Source organism: Mesoplodon bidens (assembly GCF_964165515.1).
Source record: "Mesoplodon bidens genome assembly, chromosome: 15".
Lineage (NCBI taxonomy): Eukaryota > Metazoa > Chordata > Mammalia > Artiodactyla > Ziphiidae > Mesoplodon > Mesoplodon bidens.
This window is the reverse complement of record NC_138171.1, coordinates 5,058,087-5,082,010: the sequence shown is the minus strand read 5'-3', so window position 1 is coordinate 5,082,010 and position 23,924 is coordinate 5,058,087. Positions and strand designations below refer to the sequence as shown.

Genomic DNA, 23,924 nt, shown 5'->3' with positions numbered 1-23,924 from the left:
AGGAGAAATATGTTCTCGCTCACCCTTTTCTTTCAGTCTTTCTGGTTATATTAAGGAGAGAGTCTTGGTTGGAGTTCATGTGTCTTTAACACCAATCTCCCTTTTCTCCCAAAGTGAACAGACTCAGGGCCTTAGGCAGGCAGCGAATCAGGTGAAAATTTAATGATGTTGTTTTGTTTTCATTGACTTTCTTTTTATGGTTACCTCCTATTTATGGCAAGTGGCTCAGCTCCCCATAGCCACAGTGATGTTACACTTCCTTTAAAAATAATCATAGCGCTGTAAATGTGTACAGTATACCAATTATCCCCCAATAAAGCTGTAAAAATGCATGAATATATTTACACCAACAAAAGCAAGTTGGTTTAAAGAAAAATCGTAAGGAAATACCAGTACAGGCAGTGGTTAAAAATGGAGAGAGGTATCTCACATACCCGAGGGTGGGAAGATTTGCCCAAAGGAACGCAGCAGGTCACACCAGACAGCTCGGTGGTTCCCAGACTCTGGGTCTTTCCCTGCACTACTCCCAGAAAACAGCAAAGCCTGTCTGAAGGGTACAATGGGGGACTTTCTAGTAGCAAAATATTAGAAGTTTCTAGAATTCTCTGGAATGCTGTTGTCTTGGGGCAGGAACAGCCTGCAGCCAGTCCCCGTCCTCCTCCCCATGTCTCAGTTCTGTCTCAGAGTGACCCCGGCCAGTGGTGCCTGAGCCCCACCTGGCCTGTGGGGTCGAGGAGGGGGCAGAGGCTGGGAATGCATCCAGGGCATCTTTGCAGGACTCAAGTCCCTTCCTCCCCCAGTGCACTAGCAGATGTTTGGCAGCTGGATTTTTCCCTGACCTCGGGAGGTGTGTGGAGGACATGGAAAGTCCAGTCCCTGACCCCAGGATGGGACTGGCCCAAGGGGCTGGCCGGGGAGGAGGGGATGTACTAGGTGTGGAGGAGGACACTGCCTTCCTTCTCCCTGACCCTGGGAGGGAGGACCCAGCTGGCTGCCCCACAGATGAGGGCAGAGCACAAAGCCTATCGCCCCAGAGCAGCACTGGGGCCTCTGAAAGGTCAGGTGAGCCTGTCAGGTTAGAAGGAGAATTCGATGGGCAGGCAGGACCCCTGGGCCCTCTCTGGCCTACTCCTTCCGGCCTCAGGACCTTTGCACCAGCTGCTGCCTCTGCCTGGTTCTGCCCCTGGCTCCCTGGATGGCTGACTCCTTCCTCCTTTCAGATCTCGACTGAATGTCACCATCTCCGAGAAGCCTTCTGTGACTGCCCTCGAAAGAGCCCTCCCAGGCCACTCACTCTCACATCCTCCATTTTATGTCTTTCACCATCTCAAGTTTATGTCACTCATTTCTGTGTTTAGGGCTTGTCTCCACCGCAGCTCCCCCTGCACCCAACTCATAGTACCTCCTCAATAAGTGTTTGCACAGCAGGTGCTCAGTGTGTGGAACAAGTGCATTTCATCCAGTTGCTGTCTGTGGCTGGGGCAGGATGCCCGACACAGTCCCGACCTGCCAGGCTCACTCTGGGGAGGGTGACAGCAAGCACGTGCTTGGCAGGCCTCTGGACAGTTGCACAAATTGTGCCCGTTTCCCAGATATGGGACACTGAGGCTCAGGGTGGGTGAAGCCTCCAAGCCCAGGGGCCTGTGGTCAGCGTGACCTCAGCAGGGTCTTACCCAGTGGAGATCCAGGGCCCGTCCAGGCGTGGGGGCAGCAGTGCGGTGACGGGCGCTCTGCTGGGCAGGAGCTGCCGGCAGTGTGGTCCCCAGCGCAGGCGGCTACCCTCTGCCATCCCGGCTGCCTCTGCAGTGTGGGCTGCAAAGCAGACGGACCCGGGTCAGCGATCCCAGCACACCCTGGTTCTTCAGCTGCCCGGCCAGCAATGGGCTCCCCAGATCGGGGCGCCTCGAGTCAGCCTCGGGACTCCTCTGCCTTCTGCGCGCCTGCCTGCCGTGGCCGAGTGCCGCCGGGCAGTCGCGGACGGGCCCTGCACCCGGGACGGGAGGCAGCCTGGACTCAGCGGGGCCGGACGGTGGGACTTCCACCCCCTCCCACCAGGAGCCCAGGCTCTGCTTGACCTCTGCCCCTGGAGCGGCCAGACCTGTGCCCGCCGCTCGTGGCCACTCCCTTCATGGTCCCTCCGTGGTGCCAGGCCCGGGTGTCGTCCGTCCCCTCGGGTGGGCCCTGGCCGGCGCCGGCTCGCCGTGGTGCTCACTCGGGGTGCGTGTGGTGGGGTCAGGCTGAGGCGTGAGGCCCGCAGCAGGGCCAGGGGTGGGCTCGGAGGCCTCAGGGAGGAGGCTGTGAGCAGTGGGGCCGGCCCGGGGTCCCCGCCCTCTCCAGACGGGCTCGGCTCGTGGAGACAAGCCAGGCCTGGCCGTGGGATCTTCACTTCTAGGAGCAGCTCAGAGGTGAGACCACCAGGGCCTCCAGCTGCCAAAGAGCAGCAGTTCCCCTGGAAACTGTCATCCCTGCTCAGAGGGTCGGGCTTGATGCAGCCCAGATGGCGGGAGGTGTGGGAAGCTTGGCGAAGAGCAGCATCCAGATGTTACAGCGACCGGCTGCGCTCAGGGGCGGCCGCCTCGACCCGCCGGCCCCGCGCCTGCAACAGGCCTTCCCAGGGCGCTTCTTCCCACCACGCCTGTGGCTGAAGTGGGTCGGGGGGGGCGCGGGGGGCCTGGCGGAGATGGCGGGCAGCTGGAGAGACCTGCTGGGCCGGTCCAGGAGGCCCAGGAGGGCGTGTGGGCTGAGTGAGGAGTGAATGCATGGTGCCCCCTGCTGCCCACCCCCCAGCACACAGTCACGTGGTCCTGGCGGGGTCAGGCAGGGCCGTTCGGCCAGGGAGGCTGAGGTCCCCGCCCGCCCCTTCGAAGCCGTCTGACTGGGCCCGTGGCCCCCAAGCTCTCTGCCCCCCTCGGCCTCTCACAGTGGATTCCTCACTTTCCTGGAGGTCTGGGGTCTCACCGGGAGACGCTCGGGGTCCCCAGGGACCAGCTGCGAAAACTGGAGTGACACCGACGGGGACCACGATGTGGCATCAGTGGCTCCTGTTCACTCAGGGCCGGCTCCGTGCATTTTTATTATATTTTCTTAGATTTGTATACGTTAGCCCACCGTTGCAACGACCCCAGGAGATGGGGTTGGCATCCGCTGCCTCTGATGGGTAGAGCCACGGGCTGGGCGACCCGGGCTTAGCTGGCCTGGGGCCCAGGCTGCCCCCGGTGATGGAGCCAGGCTTCGAGCCAGGCCATCGGCTCTGGCCTGACAGCTTAACCATGGCTCCTTCTGCGTTGCAGGCTGGGGGAGGGGCTGAATGAGGGAATGAGTACAGATCCTGTGTAGCACTGGGTCCCTGTATATTCCTGCTGTGTCCTACACCTGATTTACAGGCTTTAAACAGCCAAATAAGAGAGAGGAAAATAAACAACCAATGTACCAGGGCTGTGGTGTCCCCACGGACAGTGGGCACTTGGGCTGCCCCAAAGGCTCTCAGGGCCATTCCGCAGTGAGTCCACGCCAAGGGGAGTCTTGAAAGAGTGGTTCTGTGTTAACTCAGGCACATCTAGCCTTTTGGGATCAGAGCCAGGTTGTTGGGGTGGATGGGTGGGCATCCACGTTGGGCCAAACGCCCAGCATGGCCCCGTCGGGAGTCCTGAGCTGGGACATACATGCATCCGCGTCCACGGCTCACGCCTTCTTGTGCTCCTGAAATCCACTCCGCCCGGACCCTCTGGGTCCCCTGCATCCAATTCTGTGGGTTAATTTGAACATCACTGGTTGTCAGTGAAGCTTGACAATGCAAGTGTTGATTTGGGGAATGGATGGGAGCAAAGGGAAGAAAAAGGTCAAACGGGTGTGGGTGTTATTTGCCTGGTAGGAAAATCAAGCTTATGTCTCAGAGCAAAACTGTGAACAGGCCCCGAATATGACATTGGCGCTGTTTCCACAAAGCTTGATTTCTTGAGGAAATGTTTTCTGTTCAAAAGGAAACGAGCCTTTCCCCCAGGTACTCCCTCTGAAGGCACCTCGAAGAGATGTCGCCTTCACGATGTTATATTTTGACACGAATCCTGAGATAGTATGTTCCCGCTAAGTGTGTTTTAGTTTGTCTTGCTTTTCTGCGAGAAATTGGGATTTAATTAAGTCAGGAGACAAGGAGATACGGTGAAATCTCACCATATTCAGAACATGTACATGCAAAACAGAAAACACAACTGGAGCCCTTCTTTGTAAAAACCCGAGTGGAGCGTGACACTGCCTCTCGGCTGAAGCTTCAACTTCAAGGTTGCAAAAATGAAACCAACCGATTAGAAATGAACACATGAAATGTTTCCAGTCCCAGCTTTGGAGGTAGCTTATAGATTTTCTTTCCTTTCTCTCCCTCTTTCCTCCCCCCTAGAAAAGTCTGAGCTCAGGGAACCACAACTGAAAGCAGGTGGTGCCGTGGGCCGGCTTGCACAACTTTTCCTGGGGACCTGATAGACTGAGTTAAATGCGTGGGCCAAATTGATTTTTATCAACCATGGATTTTTAATTAACAGTGGTGTCCACTTACTGCCATCCATTATTTACTGTTTACCCACTAATTAAAAATTATGCTGCTTTTGCACTCATAAGAGCAGGACATTTGAAATTAGATCGCATCGTTCAAATTACCTGCAGAATTAAATCCAGAGCGTCAAATTGCTCAGACCAGGCGACTGGGGTTTAAAATATGATCTGCTCCAGCCTGTTGTATGATCATGAGTCAGAATGCCAGGAGCAGGCTACGTGGCAAACATCGTGTGGAACCTGCCTGGGGTCTTAGGGGGGAGGGAGACCTTGGAGTCTGTCTTGAGCGGAGGTTGACTCACCCAGGAATCCCAGGGAAGGAAGCCTGTCAGTGCACTGATGGAGTGCTTCCAGGTGCCAGCCATACCTATGGACCAGCAGGTGTCATCTGCACAACTGCCCATGGTCCAGGTTCAGCCAGTGCCCCCATTTTGCAGATGAAGAAACTGAGGTTCCGAGAGTGGAGAGACTTGGCCACCCTACCCCAGGCAGATGCTTCTTATCCAATTAACAAATAAAATATGGTAAAATACACCTAACATAAAAGTCACCATTTTAACCATTTTAAAGCATACAATTAACATTCGGTGGCATTTAAGATGTTCACCAGGCCATGCAAACATCAGCTCTGTCTAGTTCCAGAATTTTCCATCACCCCGAAAGGAAACTCTGTACCCATTAGCAGTCAGTCTCCACGCCTCTCTCCTCTCAAACCCTAGCAGCCATAATCTGCTTTCTGTCTCTATGGATTTGCCTATCCTGGATATTTTGTATAAGTGGAATAAAAAATATCTGCCCTTTTCTTATCTACTTCCCTTTTCTTATCTACTTTTCTTTTCTACTGTTCACAACACTTCTCTTAGATGGACGTGATTATCTTCCTTTTCCAGATGAAAAATGGAGCCTTGGGAGAAGATTTACACCCAGGTCCACCATCCGTGTTTTCTTCAAAGAACGTGAAAAGCATAGGTCTAAATCCATGGTGGGGGGTGGGAGGGGTGGAGGAAAGACATGGGGTTTGTAGCCAGAGCAGATGGAGAAATGATCAGGTCTTCAGATACCTTTCTTTTACAGGCAAGAAGCAAACGAAAAGCACTGTGTTTTGTTTCTTTCCCCCCCATCCTAATTGGCTTGTTCTGAGGTTCTGGGAGGTGTGCCAGGTGATTTGGGTGCAGTGGCGAGCATTTCTTATTCCAGCGGTTATGCATCAATTGTAGAGGGTGTTAAAAAGCAGCTGCAGTTACCGTAGCAAAACACTGCTTTCACAGCCCACATTGCCAAGGACAAGACTGAGGTTTAAAAGGGGCTTGGTCTGAACTGGATTTTAAAAGACTAAGTAATACTTTAAGTAAATAATATTTAATAAGTAACGATTTACTAAGTAAATGGTCAGTAGCCTGAGGGGGGTGCACAGAACGAAGAGGGAGAGACGGAGGTTAACCCATCACTTCCCCTCATGGCTGTGCGTTCTGGAGCCACCACCACAAAGGACAGCAAACTGGGGGACCGAAAACAGCAGGACGTTATCCTCTCACAGTCTGGAGACCAGAAGTCTGAAATCAAGGGGTGGGCAGGGCCGCGTTCTCTCCTGAGACTCTGGGGGAGGGTCCTTCCTGCCTCTCCCAGGTTCTGGGGGTTCCAAGCATCCTTGGTTTATAGCTGCATCCCTTCAATCTCTGCCTCTGTCGTCACAGGGCCGTCTTTCTTCTCTGTGTGTCTGCAGCTCTGTACCCAAAGCTCCCTCTCTTTCTCTTATAAGGACACCAGTCACTGGGTTCAGGCCCACCCTGGTCCGATACGACCGCATCTACATCTGTAAAGACCTTATTTCCAAATACGGTCACATACACAGGTACCAGGGGTTAGGCTCTGAACATAGCTTTCTGGGGACGCAATTCAATTCACAACCAACACCAAGGGCCACCCAGCTCTCCCAGCACCCTAACTCTGTCCATCTACTCCTCCCCGACACGAACCCTGCATGGCTGTTACATGCCTTTGTAAAGCGGCACATGATGGCCGGAGTTCCTGTTCTCTCGGGGAGGCTGGTATTAATCAAGTAGTCCCACTATGGATTATAATTTCAAAGAATCGTTAAGTGTCTCAAAGGAAATATACACAATGGCCAAAAACTTCCTAACACACTTGGAGTAACATTCCACGCTTTTCCTTATGATCTCCAGGGCCCTTCAACATCGGTTGTCTTCCTGTCTTTCCAGGGCCATACATCAGATCCGCCCCATAGTTCTCTATTGTGTGTTCCTAGGGATGAATAGCAAACTTTCCTGCCTCGGGGCTGTTGCAATGCTGTTCCTCGGCCAGAGCACCTCTCCCTCTGCTTTGAGCTGGGTGCTTCCCACTCACTGGGGTCTCAGCATAATCGGTGTTTCCTGGCAGGCAGGCTGACATCAAACATTCCCTTCTGCTATTTTCCCCTTCCCATCTCTTGCGGTATGCAGCCTCTCACTGTTGTGACCTCTCACGTTGCGGAGCACAGGCTCCGGACGCGCAGGCTCAGCGGCCATGGCTCACGGGCCCAGCCGCTCCGCGGCATGTGGGATCTTCCCGGACGGGGGCACGAACCCGTGTCCCCTGCATCGGCAGGTGGACTCTCAACCACTGCGCCACCAGGGAAGCCCCTTGCTGTTTTTTATTTACTTTTATTTTTTGACTTTTCAAGTTGGTATCATTTCAGACCTACAGAAATTTTGCCAAAGCAGTAGAAAGAGCTCTAGTATACCTGGTTTCCCCAGAGGTTAACATCTTGCAAAGATATATAGTACAATGATCAAAACCAGGAAATTAACACCGATCCCATGTTAGAATTAGTCTACAAATCCTATACAGATTTCACCACTTGTCCCAGTAATGTCTCCTTTCTGGTCCAGGATCCAATCCAGGATCACACATCACACTTAGTTGTCACGTCTCTTTAGCATCCTTCAATCAGAGATGCTTCTTTGGTTTATGTCTTTCACAACCTTGACACTTTTGAAGAGTACTGGCCAATTATTTTGAAGTGTGTTCTTCGGTTTGGGGTTTTCCGATGTTTATTCACGATTTTATTCAGCTTGGGCAGTTTTGGCAGGAACCCCAAGGAAGCAATGTTGTGCCCCTCTCAGTCATTGCTTCAGGAGGTACTGAGATGTCCATTTGTCCCAACGCTGGTGACGTTAACTTTGACCACTTGCTTAAAGAGGTGTCTGCCAGGTTTCTCCACTGTTAAATTACTCCTTTCCTCTTTGTAATTAATAATTATCTTATGGGGATATACTTAGAGCTCATGCAAATATCTTGTTTTCCATTATACTCCCCCCACTAATTTTAGCATCTATTGATGACCATTGACGATCCTTACTTACAACAGTTATCACTGTGGTGTTTCCCAAATGGTCATCTTCTAGTTCTGTCATTCTTTCTGTATTTATTTTTTACTGTTTTATCTATAACTTTCTGGATTTATTGATTGGAATTGTGCTGTAATAAGGAAGCACTGTCCCTTCTCCCTGTTTATCTCTTTATTCAATTATTATTTGTCTTAGTATGAACTCAGGGATATTTATTTTATAGGTTACAATCCATTGCTGTCATTATTTACTTTGTGGCTCAAATTGTCCCTGATTTGGCCATTGGGAGCTCCATCGACTTAGCTCCTGGGTCCTTTTTACATGCACTTGTCTTTTTTTTTTTTTTTTTTTTTTTTTTTTTTTGAGCATGTCCTCATTTTCTGGCACTAGAAGATCTTCCAGGCTCATTTTGTACTTTTCCTGACCCAGCCCTGGAGTCAGCCATTTCTCCAAGGAGTCCTTGTTCCTTTTATTGGAGAATAGTATTTAGAAACCAAGATGTAGGTGCCGGGTGCTCACTGCTACTGAGGTGTCACCCCAGGTGCCTCAACTTCTTTCTTCCTTCCTCTCTTCCTTCTTTCCTTCCTTCCCTCTTTTCTTTCTCTCTATCTTCCCTCCTTCATTTCCCCTCTTCTTCTTCCTTTCCTTTCCTTTTCCTTTCTCTCCTTTCCTTTCCTTTCCACGAGGACAGGCCCTTATCTCTCCTGCTCCCTGCTGATTCCCAGCCCCTAGCACAGTGCCTGATGGATGCTAAATAAATATTTGTTGTGTCAGTACATGGACAGCACTTAGAACAACACCTTCACATAGTCAACACTCAATAAGTGCTAGTTGTGATTGCTACTTTTAGTTGAATGGATGAATGAATGACGTGCTCCGTAAGACCAATGCACATGAATTCCTTGTTGACATTTCTCCCACCCCCTTGAAGTTTCTCCTCCTAAAAATTGGCTGGTGATTTCCATCATGTGTGTGGCTGTTAGAGTCAGGCTTGAAATGGAAGTGGAGAAAGAGAAGGCTTGCAGCTGCTGGGATCACTAAGAATCTGGCTGAGGGTGAAAGGGTAGTCAGTAAGGGAGTTCCCAGCAGGCTGGGGACCCTGATTGATCCAAGCAGGTAGAGAGGAAAGAGAAGTAGGCAAAGGGAGATTTAAGTCTGAGCATCAAGTCCTGCTGAGAGTTTTGAGGATGGGCCAGATCTGGCATAGGAACCTGATGCCGGGTCCTTGGCTTTATAGACTTTTTGACCCTTGGGACCTGCCCCAGCCAAACCAGGACCCTGATATGGTTCTGCACCCCCAAGGAAGGCTCCATCTAGCTCCATGGCACTGTTCAGTAAACAGAGACTGTGAGTCACGCATTAAAAAGGCTAAAAAGTAGCAGGTGAAATTAATTTTAACGATATTTTATCCAGCCCCTAATAGTATATGTAATACATTCAACATGTATAAATTCAACGTGTAATAGATATGAAAACTAGTAATGAGATATTTTATATGCCTTTTCAAATACAAGTCTTCGAAATCGGGCATATATTTACACTCACAGCACAACTCAGTTTAGATGGGTCACATTTCAGGGCCTCAGGGGCCATATGTGGCTGGCGGCTGCTGTCTTGGAAGCATAGCTCCAGCTCAAGAATGGGATGTGTGTGTCAAATTTCGCTGCATCAGAGGTTTCAAGCTGTTTTCTGAAGCCCACAGGTGTTTTTTTCAGGAGAGAAGGGGAGACCCAGTGAGTGGGGCTCTGGCCTCCCGCCTTATGCTTCAGCCCTTGCAGCCTCCGCCATTTGCTCTGGTTTATGTAGTGGGAGGCTAATTAAGATCTGCTTTGAGAAAAGGGTTCTCTTGCTTAAAAAAAGAGAGAAGTCTGAAACCCTCTGGATTATTTCAAAATCCTTAGCTTGAGGTAATTCACCTAGAATGTTTGTACTTGGAAGCTTATGCACATTTAAATAAAAACCCCCACCCAAAAAATAACCTCTCTTGATTAGAGGCGGCCGCCTTTCACGAATCAAGATGGGCTGGTGTGCAACAGCACACAGAGAATGTTTCGCCAACAAGCTTCAGAAACCGGCTGTTGAAATGGCAGCTGTCACTGTGTTGCTACAGCAAAAGATGTGCTTTCCAATGAAGCCATTGCACAAAAGGCACGCAGAGTCTCCGTTTAAACTCCCCGGAGGGGGTTACAGATTGGCTCACTATGACAGTACCAGCAAATCACAGAAATATGAAGACAAACTTTGAATTCTAAGGAGCCTGAACTTCCCCGCTGGTGTGGATGGCTGGCCTTCACATTCCTCATATGTCCCTCATTTGGCCATAACTGAATCTCATTAACCATCTAATCTGAGAGTCTTTGCCTTCAAGGCTGGGGCGTGGGCGTGAGGCAGGATGGACTTTGCATTCTTGGGAAACTCAGAAATGGTGTGCTCTAGAAAAAAGTGCACACCACCTCCCAGCCCGGCAGCATCCCAGGACTGTGACACGTGCCCTCTTTTGCTTGGTGAGCTCAGAGTTTAAAGTTGCCCTGAGGAATTCTGGAAGGACCACGTGCCCGGAAAAACAGATTCTGAGCCGTTGAGGCGCAGGAGAGCCTCAGACTCGGATGTCAGTGTGTTGAAAGGCTACTGAAGGGACATAGCTTGGTTTGTCACTGTTTCCCCCGTTCTGGGTTAAAAGTCCCAGCTTGGGCTGGACCAGGGGGGTCGGTGGAAAAGGTGGACCTAATTGGTGCCACTTGGAGAAGGGGACTGTTTTATGTTTGTGTTTCCAAAATTGAAAACATTTCGTCAAGGGGAGTGGCTGACCGTGTAGCTATCTCCCCGTGGCGTGGCGGCCTGTGTTGAGCATTTCCTGATAATGGAAGTGGAAACGCACAGCTCACGGGATGGGAAAGGAATGGGGGTTTGGAAGACAAAGTCCAGCCCACCAGGCCTGGCTCATCAGCCAGTTTTTGTTTGTTTGTTTGTTTAGGATTGTTCCAGTACCAAAACCGTTCACATCAAAACTCCCTCAGCCCCGTGATAATACTAATTATTCCTCGCTCTGGCTGGGGCTTCCACCCAGATGAAAACTGGAAGATTCCAGCCAAAGCCCAGCTGTTTCCAAATAGCCAAGGCATCAGGGTGATTGATGGAGGTGTTTCCCTTTTCACCCAGATGCTCTGGTGTCTTGGAGACAAGGCCTCCTTCCCTCAGCTTTAGCGCCTGTGTTCCCAGATCTGCATGTTGGCCCCTTAGATGTTCCTAATTTATACCAAATTTGGTCAGGGCTCTCCGTGGATACCAGCGTTCAGCCCTGTGCTTTGAGGGGTGCGGCGAGGGGGAGCTGGGGCCTGGAGAGATAGAATGTGAGATCTCTCCGGGCTTCTGGACCTGGCTCGGCCTCGCGGAACATTCTGGTGCCTGCCCTGAGGGATGTAGTTACAAGTCAGTGTTTGCTAAACGGAACGTGTGTCTAGAAGTCTCCCGTTGGATTGAATCCTTCTCCGCTCTCTTGGCAGAAGACTGAAGCTCCCATTGTTCTACAGAACAGGAATTTGGCAGAGGTAATCACAAGGTTTTGACACATTCAATAAGAAAGAAGACGTTTGTGTTATCGCGGTGAAGACTCCCGGAAAAGGGCGCAGGAGTAGGGATCTTGGGGCGGCCACTGGAGGAGCTTAACTCTTCATGGGGCCATAGGAACTGGTTCTCCACCAGGTCTTCCCCGGAGGGCCCAAGAGTCTTCTTGTCTCAGAATTATTTAGGCTTCGAGGAGAGCAGGATGGAGCCTATCGGTCTCCATTGGGTGCCTTTGGATCTGAGAGCTGCCCAGAGACGTGTGTGTGGGGGCGGGGGTCCGGGGAGCAGCCCCAGCGTTGGGGGAAGTGCGTCACCTACGGGGCTGTTCTCGGGAGTTTCCACAAGGGGGCCCTCTTGAGCTTTGGCTGGGGCGGTTGGGCGGCCCCGGATGAAACCCGGCACCGCCTCCTCCAGACCCGGCCTCCAGCCGAGGGCCTCCGGGCTCCCTCCGTTCACCTTGGCTTGGGCGAAGAGGGAGCCTCTGGAAGGCCAGCGCCGGGGCGCATGCTTCCTTCCACGTGGGAGGTCTTGGGTTCCGCTTGCACAGAGGACGTACTTGGAGACCGAAGGGCGAGGGTCACGGGCTCCCCTAGCCTCGCCCCCTTTCCTTCTTCTTTCGAAGAAGTTTGCAACGCAGAACAAACACTCCAGTTGGAACCACCAGAAAGGGCATCTGGGAAGCTTCATCAACAGTGAAACCAAGCATCGTGGCTCCTCGGGAGCCTTTCCCCAAACACGCATCCAGGGGGGCCTTTGGGTCAGCCATGACAGGAGGCACGGAGATTTTAAATGCGAGAAAATTATTGTCATTTAACAAGTCAATTTTTCTTACACTGTGTTGAGATTAAGTTCGTGGTCTCTTCCATACATTCGAAATAAGGAATTTCCCTAGAGTGCGATTTTGAGGGAAAACCTACATCATGTTTCGAAAAACCCATTTTGTTGCGAGTTACCGGATTTTATTTTAAAAGAAATGGTAATATTTAATTATGGCATTATTTTACTGTCTAGAAAATTAATGTGCTTTTGGAGTTTCGGGAGAAAGGCCGGCTGTAAGTCCAAACCCTATTTTTAAATTACCATACAAATAGAATCCCAAAGACGCAAATATTGGCTTTAGTGTCGCAGACAAGGTACAGGGAAATACGCCGGCTTCCTAAATGTTAAATAAACAGGCTTGTGATTCTTGCCCTCCCTTGCGACCCTGGATGGCTGCGTTCTTATCCTGGGGAGGGAGCGCGCCGCTCACCAAGGGGACAGCAGCAGTGCCACGTCGCTCACCAAGGGGACAGCAGCAGCGCTGATTGGATGAGCACAGTGGATTAGTCATCGGGCATCTTGCTACCATCCTAATAATAAGGCACACATTTCTGTGAAGCTCTAGAGTCTGCAAAGCCCACGATTACTTATCCACTGGGTCCACACATCGAGTCTTTGGGGTTGGTATTGAGATTGCCCGCCCCCCCCCCCCATTTTACAGACGAGCAAACAGAGACTCCGAAAAAGAGTCTCGCAGAGTGTCTAGCTTTCCATCACGCTAATCGGGCGGTGGAAAGGCCCAAACTGCAAACCAGCTCTGTTACCTGGAAACTCCACTCTCCTTCCAAAGGCACACACAGCCCCTGGTCTCTGCACGACAGAGCACCTACTGCGTGCCTGACCACGGGGTGCAAAGATGCTTCTACAAGGGCTCAGGGCCTGATGCTCTGAGCCAGGGCAACCCCGAAGGCTCGGTGTGAGGACCCAGTGCATAAGTGGAGGTGTGCAGAGGCTGAGCACGTAGCAGGAAGGTGTGAACCAGCAGCCGGGCTGAGCCAGACGTCATTAGCGGCAGGAGCTGCACGGGAGGCCTGCTGGCACCGGGGAAGCGGGGAGTGTGCTTCAAGCAGAGGGAGCGCCGCGGTGCGGGGGCGGAGAGCAGGTGGACGTTTTGAAAGGCAGTGCTTTCCCAAGGGCCCCGTGCTTACCTGGGTGGCACTGCCGGTGATTCCAGGCGTAGGTGATGGACAGTTCACATCTGAGTAATTACATGTCTATTTCGACTCAGCTGGATAACTGACACATCCAGCCTGGGATTTTGTTAGCATGAGGCTAAAGCATACAAGGATAGGTTATCTTTAAAAATAAGTGAAAATGAGTTCGTTGATTTGGAGAGAAACGTTGACCCAATTATGGGACAGTAGCAATCAGATGTGGCCAAATTGCTGCTGGTGGCACACAATGACAGGCGGCTGGGGACCAAGGCGCTAAGGCCCTGCTGGCTTGTGTTAAGGATGACTTAGTGTATGTCGCGGAGGGGAAGGAGGGGCTTAAGGTGACCCGTGGGAGACCACCTCAAATCCCAGGTGTGGAGGCGAGGCTGGGGAAGTGGGGTGCTGAGGAGTAGGTGCTGGAGATGGGAAAGCCAGCCTGGGGCTGCTGAGACGTGGGGTGAAGGCAGGGAGGAGGGTGTCGTGGCTATGCAGGTTCTCAGCCAGGAAACTGGGGGGGCTGGTGGTGCTATTCCTGAGATGGAGACCTGGGGAGAGTTCCGTTTTGGGGGTGTGCAATTTGAGGAGCTGACAGGGCATCCAGGAGGAGCCAGTCATGAGGAGCTGGCTGCGGCCACACATCTGTCTACAAGGCACATGCGGGGCGAGGACAGAGGGTGAAGTTAGCCAGAGGCAGAATCCCAAGGAAAGCAGCCCCACGGGAAGGGCCAGGCAGGGGCCGAGGAGGACCACCCCGGGGGATGCAGAACCGCCAGGGGGCAGGTTGTATATAGGTAGGGTGGCAGATACAACACAAGATGCCCACTTAAATTTGATATCCAGATACACAATGAAAAATGTTTTAGTATCAGTGTCTCAACGATTGCACAGATGAGTGTAGGGGTTTGGAGGAGACAAGACCAAAGCGATAGAGAGATTGTGTTTTATGGCTTAATTATTATTTTTATATAAGTTCTTTCATGCCATACAGAGGGCAAAAAAAAGAATCAGAAGATATAGAAAAGCATGAAGGTGATATAAAAGCTCACGCCCATTGCCTCATGCAAAGTGCCTTGCCATTAACCTGCCGGTACATGTTACCCTCTGGATTCTAGAGTCTGGATTGTCAAGAGAGCCTGAGCACAGGGACCCTGGTCCCCTTTGAAGCTCCATCTCCACAACAATATCTGGCCCATGGCAGGCACACCATAAATTTTTGCTGAACGAATGAATAAATCTTTCTAGACTTTTTTTCTTTTCATACACACATACCGGCATTTGTTCAATTTTTTTAAACAAAAATGGGACTGTCCTATGTATATTATAGGAAATCTATGTTTTTAACTTAATAACGGATTTTGGAAATCTTTGAGGAAGGTTGGCCTTTTAGGACTGTAGGGACTAAGACATATTCATGGTCTTTGAAGGAAGAACCCGAGGAAATGATGAAGTGGCACAAACAGGAGATGTAATAACCAGGGAAAGCAGGTGCTCTAATCAAGAAGATCCAGTAAAAACAGACTAATCTCTTCAAACAAAAGCAATATGTGGCTTGCAGTGGAGTTTTCAAAATGTATAAAAAAGTTGTAAAATGAAAAGTGAAAGTTGCTTTTTACCCTGAAGCCCTGGTTGCTGCCTCCAAAGTGAATCATTTTAACAGTTTCTTGTGCATCCTCCCAGAAAATGCATTCATGCCGACCTCTGCATATAAATGTATATGTTTTTTATTTGGCTATTAAAATTTTTTTATGAATGCAATCTTTCTATACACATCGTTCTGCATTTTGCTTTTTACACTTAAATTATCACGGATATCTTTCCATCTTAGACTTATCCCTTTGTGGAAAAGACAAAATAGTAGTCCATTATACAGATGAATCTTGATTTACTTAACCAATCCTCTGTAGATGGTCATTTAGATTGTGGTCAGTTTTTTAAACATACAACAATATGTTGGACATCCTTTTAATGTAGCTTGGTATAAGTTTTGTGGGTGTCATACAAAGAAATTGTATGTGCATTTAACATCTTGATGGATTTGACCTAATTGCCCTCCAAAAATGCCGTTTCAATTTACCGTCCACCAATGGTATAGGAAAGTATCTATGTCCTTACACATTTGGCCACACTGGATATTATCAAATTTTCACTTTTTGCAAATCTAACATATGAACAATGGAAGAAAAATTACAAGCTAATGAAAGTTTGTGGCTAAACACACATTTTTGTGTGTGATTGTGAAATACCTATAAAAGGCACAAGTTATTAAGCAGATACTCCACTAACTTGGATTCATACCCTTTTGCTCATTTTCACTGCCACCACTCTGGGTAGAGCCATCATTTCTCACCTGAAAGACTGACCTTGGTCCCTCTCTGTTTCTCCAGAATCCAATCTGCCCCCTGTAATCCATTCTCCATGGAGCAGCAAGTGTGATCTTTAGAAAATGTAAACTGGCATCCTGATTCTGCAGGGTGAGTCTGAATATTCTGAGGGACACCCTCCCTATGCACAACTAGATTTGATGTAAAGCATGATTTTCCAGAAATTAGGGAAGCCTCTGAGTTCCCTGGTCCCCAAAATGAGCTGAAGTGGGACCTGTGGAGACTCTCCTGAGAGCAAAAGTCAGTGTCAGCATTGAGGCTGTGGGGAACCAGGATTTAGGGGGTTGCTAGTGCCCCTGGACTCCTGGGAGAAGCAAATATGAATGTTCTCTTGAGAAAAGCATGATCATTTTAGGTTCCAAAGTTTTCCATGAGTTTCCAATTAAAGATCACCAAATACACAAGTAAACAACCCACTATGGAGGAAGAGTTCACAGAAATAAAAAGCTTACATCCCAAGAGCATCAGATATTGCCGTTACTATCACAAAATAAAGAAAAGTATGTATGAAATGTTTAATGAAATAAAATATGGAATTAAAAAAAAGAACCTATAAATATGACCAAACACATTTGAAAAGAGAATCAACGGAACGTTAAGAAATAAAAAATATAATTGTTTATATAAAAACTTAGTGCTTAGATCATGGGGTAGATTAGACACTGTTGAAAAGGGAATTAGTGGACTGGAAAACAGATGTAAAGAAATTACCCAAAATTCAGGAAAGAGAGGGGGCTGAAAACTAAAAAAGGGGTTAAGAGACATAGCAGCTACAGTGAGAAAGCCTAAGTAATGTCTTCTGGAAGGAGAGAAAAGAAAGCTATAGGAGAAGCAATAGGTGAAGAAAAATTGTCTGATAATTTTCCAGAAGTGATAAAAGACGCCAAATATTGGTACCAGCAAGGACAGTGAGTACCAAGCAGGATTAGTAAAAATAAATCAACACTTGAATCTTCAGAACACCAAAGAGAAAAAGAAGAGAAAAGAGCCATCAACCTAGATTTTTTTTTGTACCCAGCCAAACAACCTTTCAAGATCAAGGATGAAACAAAGACATTTTCAGATAAGCAATACTGAGAGTGTTTACCACTATATGAAATGATATTGTATGCAAAGGAATTTGTGATGAAGGAAGGTCTGATTTTTAAGAAGGTATAATGAGCAAAGAACTTGAAATTTTAATTTAAAAAAGTGAATAAACTGATGATCTATAATTTTGTGGAGTTTAAAAAAAAGGACATCAACTAAAATACTGGAAAACAGTAGCATGTAATTTGGAAGAGGAATGATTAGGTTAATGTTCTAAACTCCTTGCACTATCAGGAAAAGGATTAAGATATTAAGACGGCATAATTTCAGAAGTAGCCACTAAAATAATAGAAGTATCATATAACTTCTAAATCAGAAGAAAGAAAAAAAAAAAGTAATAGGAATAAGTACAACCCAACCTTATTTTTTTGAAAAAACAACACCTTATTTTAAAAAAAGACAAGTAGGAAAAAAAGCATAAAAAGCACAATTTGTAGAAAACAAAAATATGATAAAAACAAATCTCATTTACTTGCCAGTTAATAGACATTATCAAATTAGATTTTTAAAACTCCTCCTTTATGTTACTTTTATACTTGAAGCTTAAAGACACAGAAAGGTGAAAGTAAAAGGATTGAAAATCCTTACCAAATACAAAATAAAGAAAACTGAAACCAGATAAAATAGGGTTTACTATAAAAAGCATTATTAAGGATAGAGGTCTCTCCATAAAAGGTCCAATCTGCCAGGAAGATGTGACCATCACATAGCATCAAAATATACAAAGCAAAAATTGCTATAGAGGGAGATATTGAAAAATCCACCATCATAATGAGAGATTTTAGCACAACCCTTTCAATTATTTATAGGTCAAGCAGACAAAAGATTAGTAATGATACAGAAGATTTAAAAAACAGTGAATAGACGTAATTCATTTTATACACGTGTGTGCACATATACATGTATGTGTGTACGTCTGTATGTGTGTTGTGTAAGTATATACACAATTATATATAAATAGGTTACTGTGCCCAACAATTAGAGAATGCACATTTTTTTGGGGCACACATGCAACATTTACAAAAACTGACTCTATACGAGGCCATAGAATAAACCTCAACAAATTGAAACAGTTGGTATCATACAGGTGATACTTCTGCAATTAAATTAAAGGTCAGAAATAAAAAACAATTTAAAAAATCCTGTGTTTGGAAATTTAAAATACTTCTGAACCATTCAATGAAGAAATCAAAATAAAATAAAATAAAAAACAGAAATTAGGGCTAAGCCAAAAGTGAAAACAGTACCTATGAAAACACGTGAAATGTGAAGAAAGCGAGACTTTGAGGAACGCTTACAGGCTTACATTTAAAAGAAGAAAGTCTGAACATTCAAGGTACTTATCCAACTTAAAAAGTTTTAGAGCAAGAGAAACAGCCTAAGCCTAAAGAAAGTAAAAGGAAAGAGATAATAAGAAAAAAAAAGCAGACATTAATAAAGTAGAAAACAAAGCTTCAAAAGACAGAATCAACAAGGCCCAAGTTCATCTAATAAATTGGATCCACCTCTGGTAAGACTGATCAAAAAAAGAAAGAAAGAATGGAGTGGCATAGTGAGTGGATGGGGAGAGAAGAGAAGAGAGGGAGATTAATAATATTGGGAATGAAAAGGGGACATAACTACAGTCCTTCATACATACACGAATAGTTCTATAACTGAGAAATCAAACAGTAATTTACCACTGTCACTCCCCCAAATAAACAAAAAACAAACAAATAGAAAAACCCAGGCCGGGGTGTTTTTACAGAGGAGTTCCACTAAAGTCTAAAGAAACAGATCATTCCAATTTTACATAAATTCCCCCAAACAGCAAGAGGGGAGGGCCACCTCCCCCAGCTCCTCTGTGAGTCCTTTGTCACCCAGGGCAGATCCAGGTTTTGTGGAGCCTGAAGGTTATTCAACTTGTGAGACCCTCCGAAGAAAAAGGGTGCAAATTTATACAAAAATTCAAAATTAGCATAAAAGTACATATCGATTGAGAATGAGAAAAAGTCATATGAAATTACAAATTTTCTACAGTCGACAAATATTACACACATTACAAAATCCAGAACATACTATTTTTATTAATCAACAGCTTGAATCTTCTACAGCAGTTTCTTCCTGCATCTTTTGGGTTGTATAGGCTTCAGTGCCCTCTTTATAAGACAAAGACTTTGTATTTTCTTTTTCTATGGCAAGAACGGAAAGGCCATTCAGTCTTTCCTTCACCTTTGTTGATTGAATGTATTTTTGGCTTTTGATAATTTAGAAATGTTTCTTTTTAGCTCCACAGCTCCTTATAATGTCATACGTTTTTCGGGCTGTAATCAAGCTTTGGAAAACCTCTGTTAACTTTCTTTCACCTATAAGCTGTGAGATGTGAAACAACATTTCCTACATTAGCTCCAGCTCTGGGCAGCTCATGTCTTGTCTCTTCTCTACCCTTGTGGTTCTGGTGACTGGTGCCAAAGGACAAATTCATGTACCTTCAGGACATGTGCCTTCACATCCTGACAGTGGTAAGGGAGTCCACTGAGAGGCTAGAGTCTTCCTGGAAGCCAGCCACCCACCTGCTCAGCCAGTGCTAACTTAACAACACAGGGAAGTGGCTTCGAGACACAAGAACACGTCTCATTAAATGAAAGAATTGCCAGCTCACCTTCTCCTTAAGCTGGATCCCTGAATGCCTATGGTCATTCCAACACTTCACAGCAAGAGGCAGTGATAGAAGGTAGTCAGAGGGAAAAGGACCAGCGAAAGAATGGGAAGAGACTGTCTCCTAAATGACTAATGTTAACATAGCTTACATTTCCAATGTTTACCAAAATGGATGTCCACGTGAAGACCTTGCTAGGGTCCTGCCCCTCCTCCTGGTTTTGGAAAGGACCCCCACAAGAGAGAGACCCTGAAGCCTTTTGAGGACAGTGTGAGGAAGGGAAATTACAGGACAACCTCATTTTATGGACATGGTTGCAAAAATCCTAAATAAAATATTAGCAAATATATAAAATAGATAACTAGAACTAGATAACTAGAACCTGCCGTATAGCACAGGGAACTCTGCTCAATACTCTGTATGAGTACATGGGAAAAGAATTTGAAAAAAGAAAAGAGTGGATATAAGTATACATATATACGTATATGTATATATATAACTGATTCACTTTGCTGTACACCTGAAACTTACACAACATTGTAAATCAACTATACTCCAATAAAAAAATTTTTTTTTAATATCGCAAATGGGGGCTTCCCTGGTGGCGCAGTGGTTGAGAGTCCGCCTGCCGATGCAGGGGACGCGGGTTCGTGCCCTGGTTCGGGAAGGTCCCACATGCCGCGGAGCGGCTGGGCCCGTGAGCTATGGCCGCTGGACCTGCGCGTCCGGAGCCTGTGCGCCGCAACAGGAGAGGCCACAACAGTGAGAGGCCCTCATACCGAAAAAAAAAAAAAAAATATATCGCAAATGGAATACATAGTATATAAAAAGGTCATGCATTATGTCCACACTGGGTCTATCACAATAATGCGAAAGTGTTTAATATTAGAACAATCTATAAATGTCATTCACCACGTTCACATATGGTGAGAAACACCATGTGATGTATGACTCATAGATGCAGATAAAGCTTTTGATAAAATCCACACCCGTTCACAATTTTTAAAAAATCTTATCAAAAGAGAAATAGAGTTTTAAATATCCTTATGCTGATTAAGGGCATTACCAAAATCCCTACATTAAATGATATTTCTTAATAGTGAAATACTGAAGTGTTGGGATCAGAAATGAGATGCTTATCACAGTGGATGCCAATTACTCTCAACATTTACTGAAGGTCCTAGCAGTAAGGTAAGAAAAAGAAATAAAAGGCTTAAGGATTAGAAAAGAAATAACATGGTTACTATTTGTAGATGATATGATTACCTTCAAACAGAAGTCAAAATCTACAGAAAAATTATTGGAAACAATAAGAGTGTTTAGCAAGATGGCTGGATAAAATAAATCAATGTAAAAAAAATAGATTACATTCTATAACAGCAACAAATAGATGGAGGGGAAAAGATACCATTTACAATAGTAGTAAAATGTATAAGGTACCTAGGAATACATCTCGTAAAAATAAGCAAGACATATTTGGAGAACATTATAAAAATGTATTGAAAGGCATTCCAGAAGATAGAAATAAATGAAGTGATATATTCATGGGTAGGAAATATCAAGAGATGTCTTTTCTCTACAAACTGATCCATCAATACAGTGGATTCCGGTCAGAATCCCAACAGGTTATTTTATTTTACTTTTTATTTTATTTTATTTTTTTAGGATCTTAACAAGATGGTTATAAAATTTATATGAAAGAGTAAAGGTGTCAGAGAGTGAAGAAAAATAAGGGATGGGGGAGTGTTGTATCAGAGATCATGATTTATGGAAAATGAGAGTAATTGTAACATTGTATATTCTGTGAAGAGATGAACAAATTGACCAAAAGAATAGAGAGCTCAGATACTGACTGCGAAATGTACAAGCTTGATATATGGCAGGACTGCTTGGTTATCCACAGGGAAAACAAAAAGAAATTCTACCCCTTTCTCACACCAACCCCCCAAATCAATTTCCAATGGATAAAAGACTTAAATGTAAATTTCAAAGTGCTAAAACTTTTAGAAGAGAATGTGGGAGAATATCTTTTTGACCTCAGGATAGGGAAGGATTTCTCAAACAAGATGCAAAAAGTGTTACCACTGGGAGACAGGCTAATAAATACATCAAAATTAGGACCTTCTGTTACTGGAAAGACACCACAAAGGGAATGAAAGGAAAACCACAAACCAGGAGGAGATACCTACAACACACAGAACAAACAAATGACTAAGGTACAGACTATGTAAAGAAGGCCCAAACATCTTAAAGACAACACAATAGAAAAATAGGCACAAGACACAAGCCAGTGTCTTACAGAAGAGGAAACAATGGTAAATAAAGCTAGGTAGAGACATTCAAGCCCATTAATTGTCAGGGGCATGGAAATTAAGGCCCAGTGAAGTAACATTTTACACTCATGAGATTAGCAAAAATTATGAATTCCAAAAGTAGCAAGTGTAGGTGAAGATTAGTGGGAACGCTGCTGCTTTGTAAAACCACTCCTGTAAAAGAACATTATAAAAGTTTACGGGGGCTTCCCTGATCATGCGGTGGTTAAGAATCCGCCTGCCAATGCAGGGGACACGGATTTGAGCCCTGGTCGGGGAGATCCCACATGCCACAGAGCAACTAAGCCCTGTGTGCCGTAACTACTGAGCCTGTGCTCTAGAGCCCGCGAGCCACAACTACTGAGCCCTCATGCCACAACTACTGAAGCCCACGTGCCTAGAGCCCGTGCTCCGCAACAAGAGAAGCCACCGCAGTGAGAAGCCCGCACACCGCAACGAAGAGTAGCCCCCGCTTGCCGCAACTAGAGAAAGCCCACCCACGCACAGCAACGAAGACCCAACGCAGCCAAAAAATAAAGTTAAAATGATACTTAAAAAAAAAAAAGTTTACAACATGAGATCAGTGGCTTACATTTTCTGTGACTCACAGGCAGAAATCTGTTTTACATCAACACCCAGTATGTATGCATGCACGAGCATGCACACATGTGCACTTGCACATGCAAATTATGGAAATGGAGGATTCGGGAAACAGTATTGGTTCTCACTATGAGACGTCCACGCCCTTCTTACTGGTGCTATTTTGTAGAATAAGTAACAAGATCGACAGGTTTTGTGGCAGTTGTTTTATATACTTAAAAAAAATCTGAGGCTTCTCTTTTCATGTTTTAACATTTTCTTAATTTTTCTTTTGGTAACTAGAGCCATGTAACAAGTATGGGAAAAAATCGTGCCTTGTTTCAATAGCTTTGCTAATTTTTAGGCTGAAAGATGATGGATGGATGCCTAGAGTTTGCCTTATTATGTTGAATTAAAATCAATATTTCTCTAACAATAACAAAAGAAAGCATTTAGGAAAACACACAGATTGGGGTCCTCTAGTGTGATCTCCTAACCCATTAATAGATCATTACTCAGATTTTCTAACTCTTGCACATGTGTACCTGCAACAAGTACAAGAATGTTTGTAACAGCCTTGCTTATAATAGCCCCAAATTGAAAACAGATGGAATAGACCAAAGAACAGAAAGATAACCTGCAGCAGTCTACATATTGGAATATTACACAGCAGTGAAAAATGCCTGACATGCAGCCACACAGAACAACACACACACACAACTTAGAAACCTAATATGGGGTGACAAAAGTGCAGAAAAACACGTACAGCACATAATAACTTACATAGCTCAAGAGCAAGCACCGAAAAATACGTTCAGGGTGCACACATCCTGAAAAAAGCAAGGAACAGATACCCATAGAATTTAGGAAGGGAAGAGATATATAGGTGGACAAAGACACTGGCAGTGTTCTGGTTCTTGGTGGAAGAGATGGGTTCACAGGCATCCATTTTATGTTATACTTAAGAGTACATATATTTTCGTAGTTATCAAATATTATGTAATAAAAAGGTACATGTGAGCAAGTCACCCTCCTGTTTAAAACCCTTCCCATTTCCAAGTCCTACAAATCCAGTCTTTGCCTACGATTGCTCTCTCTTCTTTTCTGCCAGCATTTGGCACACCACACACACTGACTTACTGTCAACTTTTTGTCACACCCAGTGCTACGACTGAATGTTTGTGCCTGCCCCAAATTCAAACATTGAAGCCCTGCTCCCCAGTGCAATGGCTTTTGGAGGTGGGGCCTTTGGAGACATTAGTTTTAGATGAAGTCATGAGGGTGGAGCCCCCAGGATGGCATTAGTGATCTTATAAGAAGAGGAAGTCTTGAGCCCCCTCTCTCTTGGTGCTGTGAGGACACAGCAAGAAGGCACACCGGGAAGAGGGCCCTCAGCAGACACAGAATTTGCTGGCACCTTGATCTTGGGCCTCCCAGGCTCCAGAACTGTGAGAAAGACATGTCTGTGGTTTAAGCCGCCCAGTCCGTGGTGTTCG

General features: G+C 46.0%; 1 protein-coding gene across 1 annotated transcript in view; it reads right to left on the bottom strand.

The window, feature by feature from the left end:
- APCDD1L (APC down-regulated 1 like) overlaps positions 1-23,924 on the bottom strand; it is a gene marked incomplete at its 3' end in the record, with an annotated part of 49,762 nt that overhangs the window by 7,026 nt on the left and 18,812 nt on the right. The window contains exon 2 of the mRNA XM_081256424.1: positions 1,674-1,812. Coding sequence (XP_081112550.1) covers positions 1,674-1,812 — 139 coding nt within the window. The remainder of the gene's footprint in view (positions 1-1,673; positions 1,813-23,924) is intronic.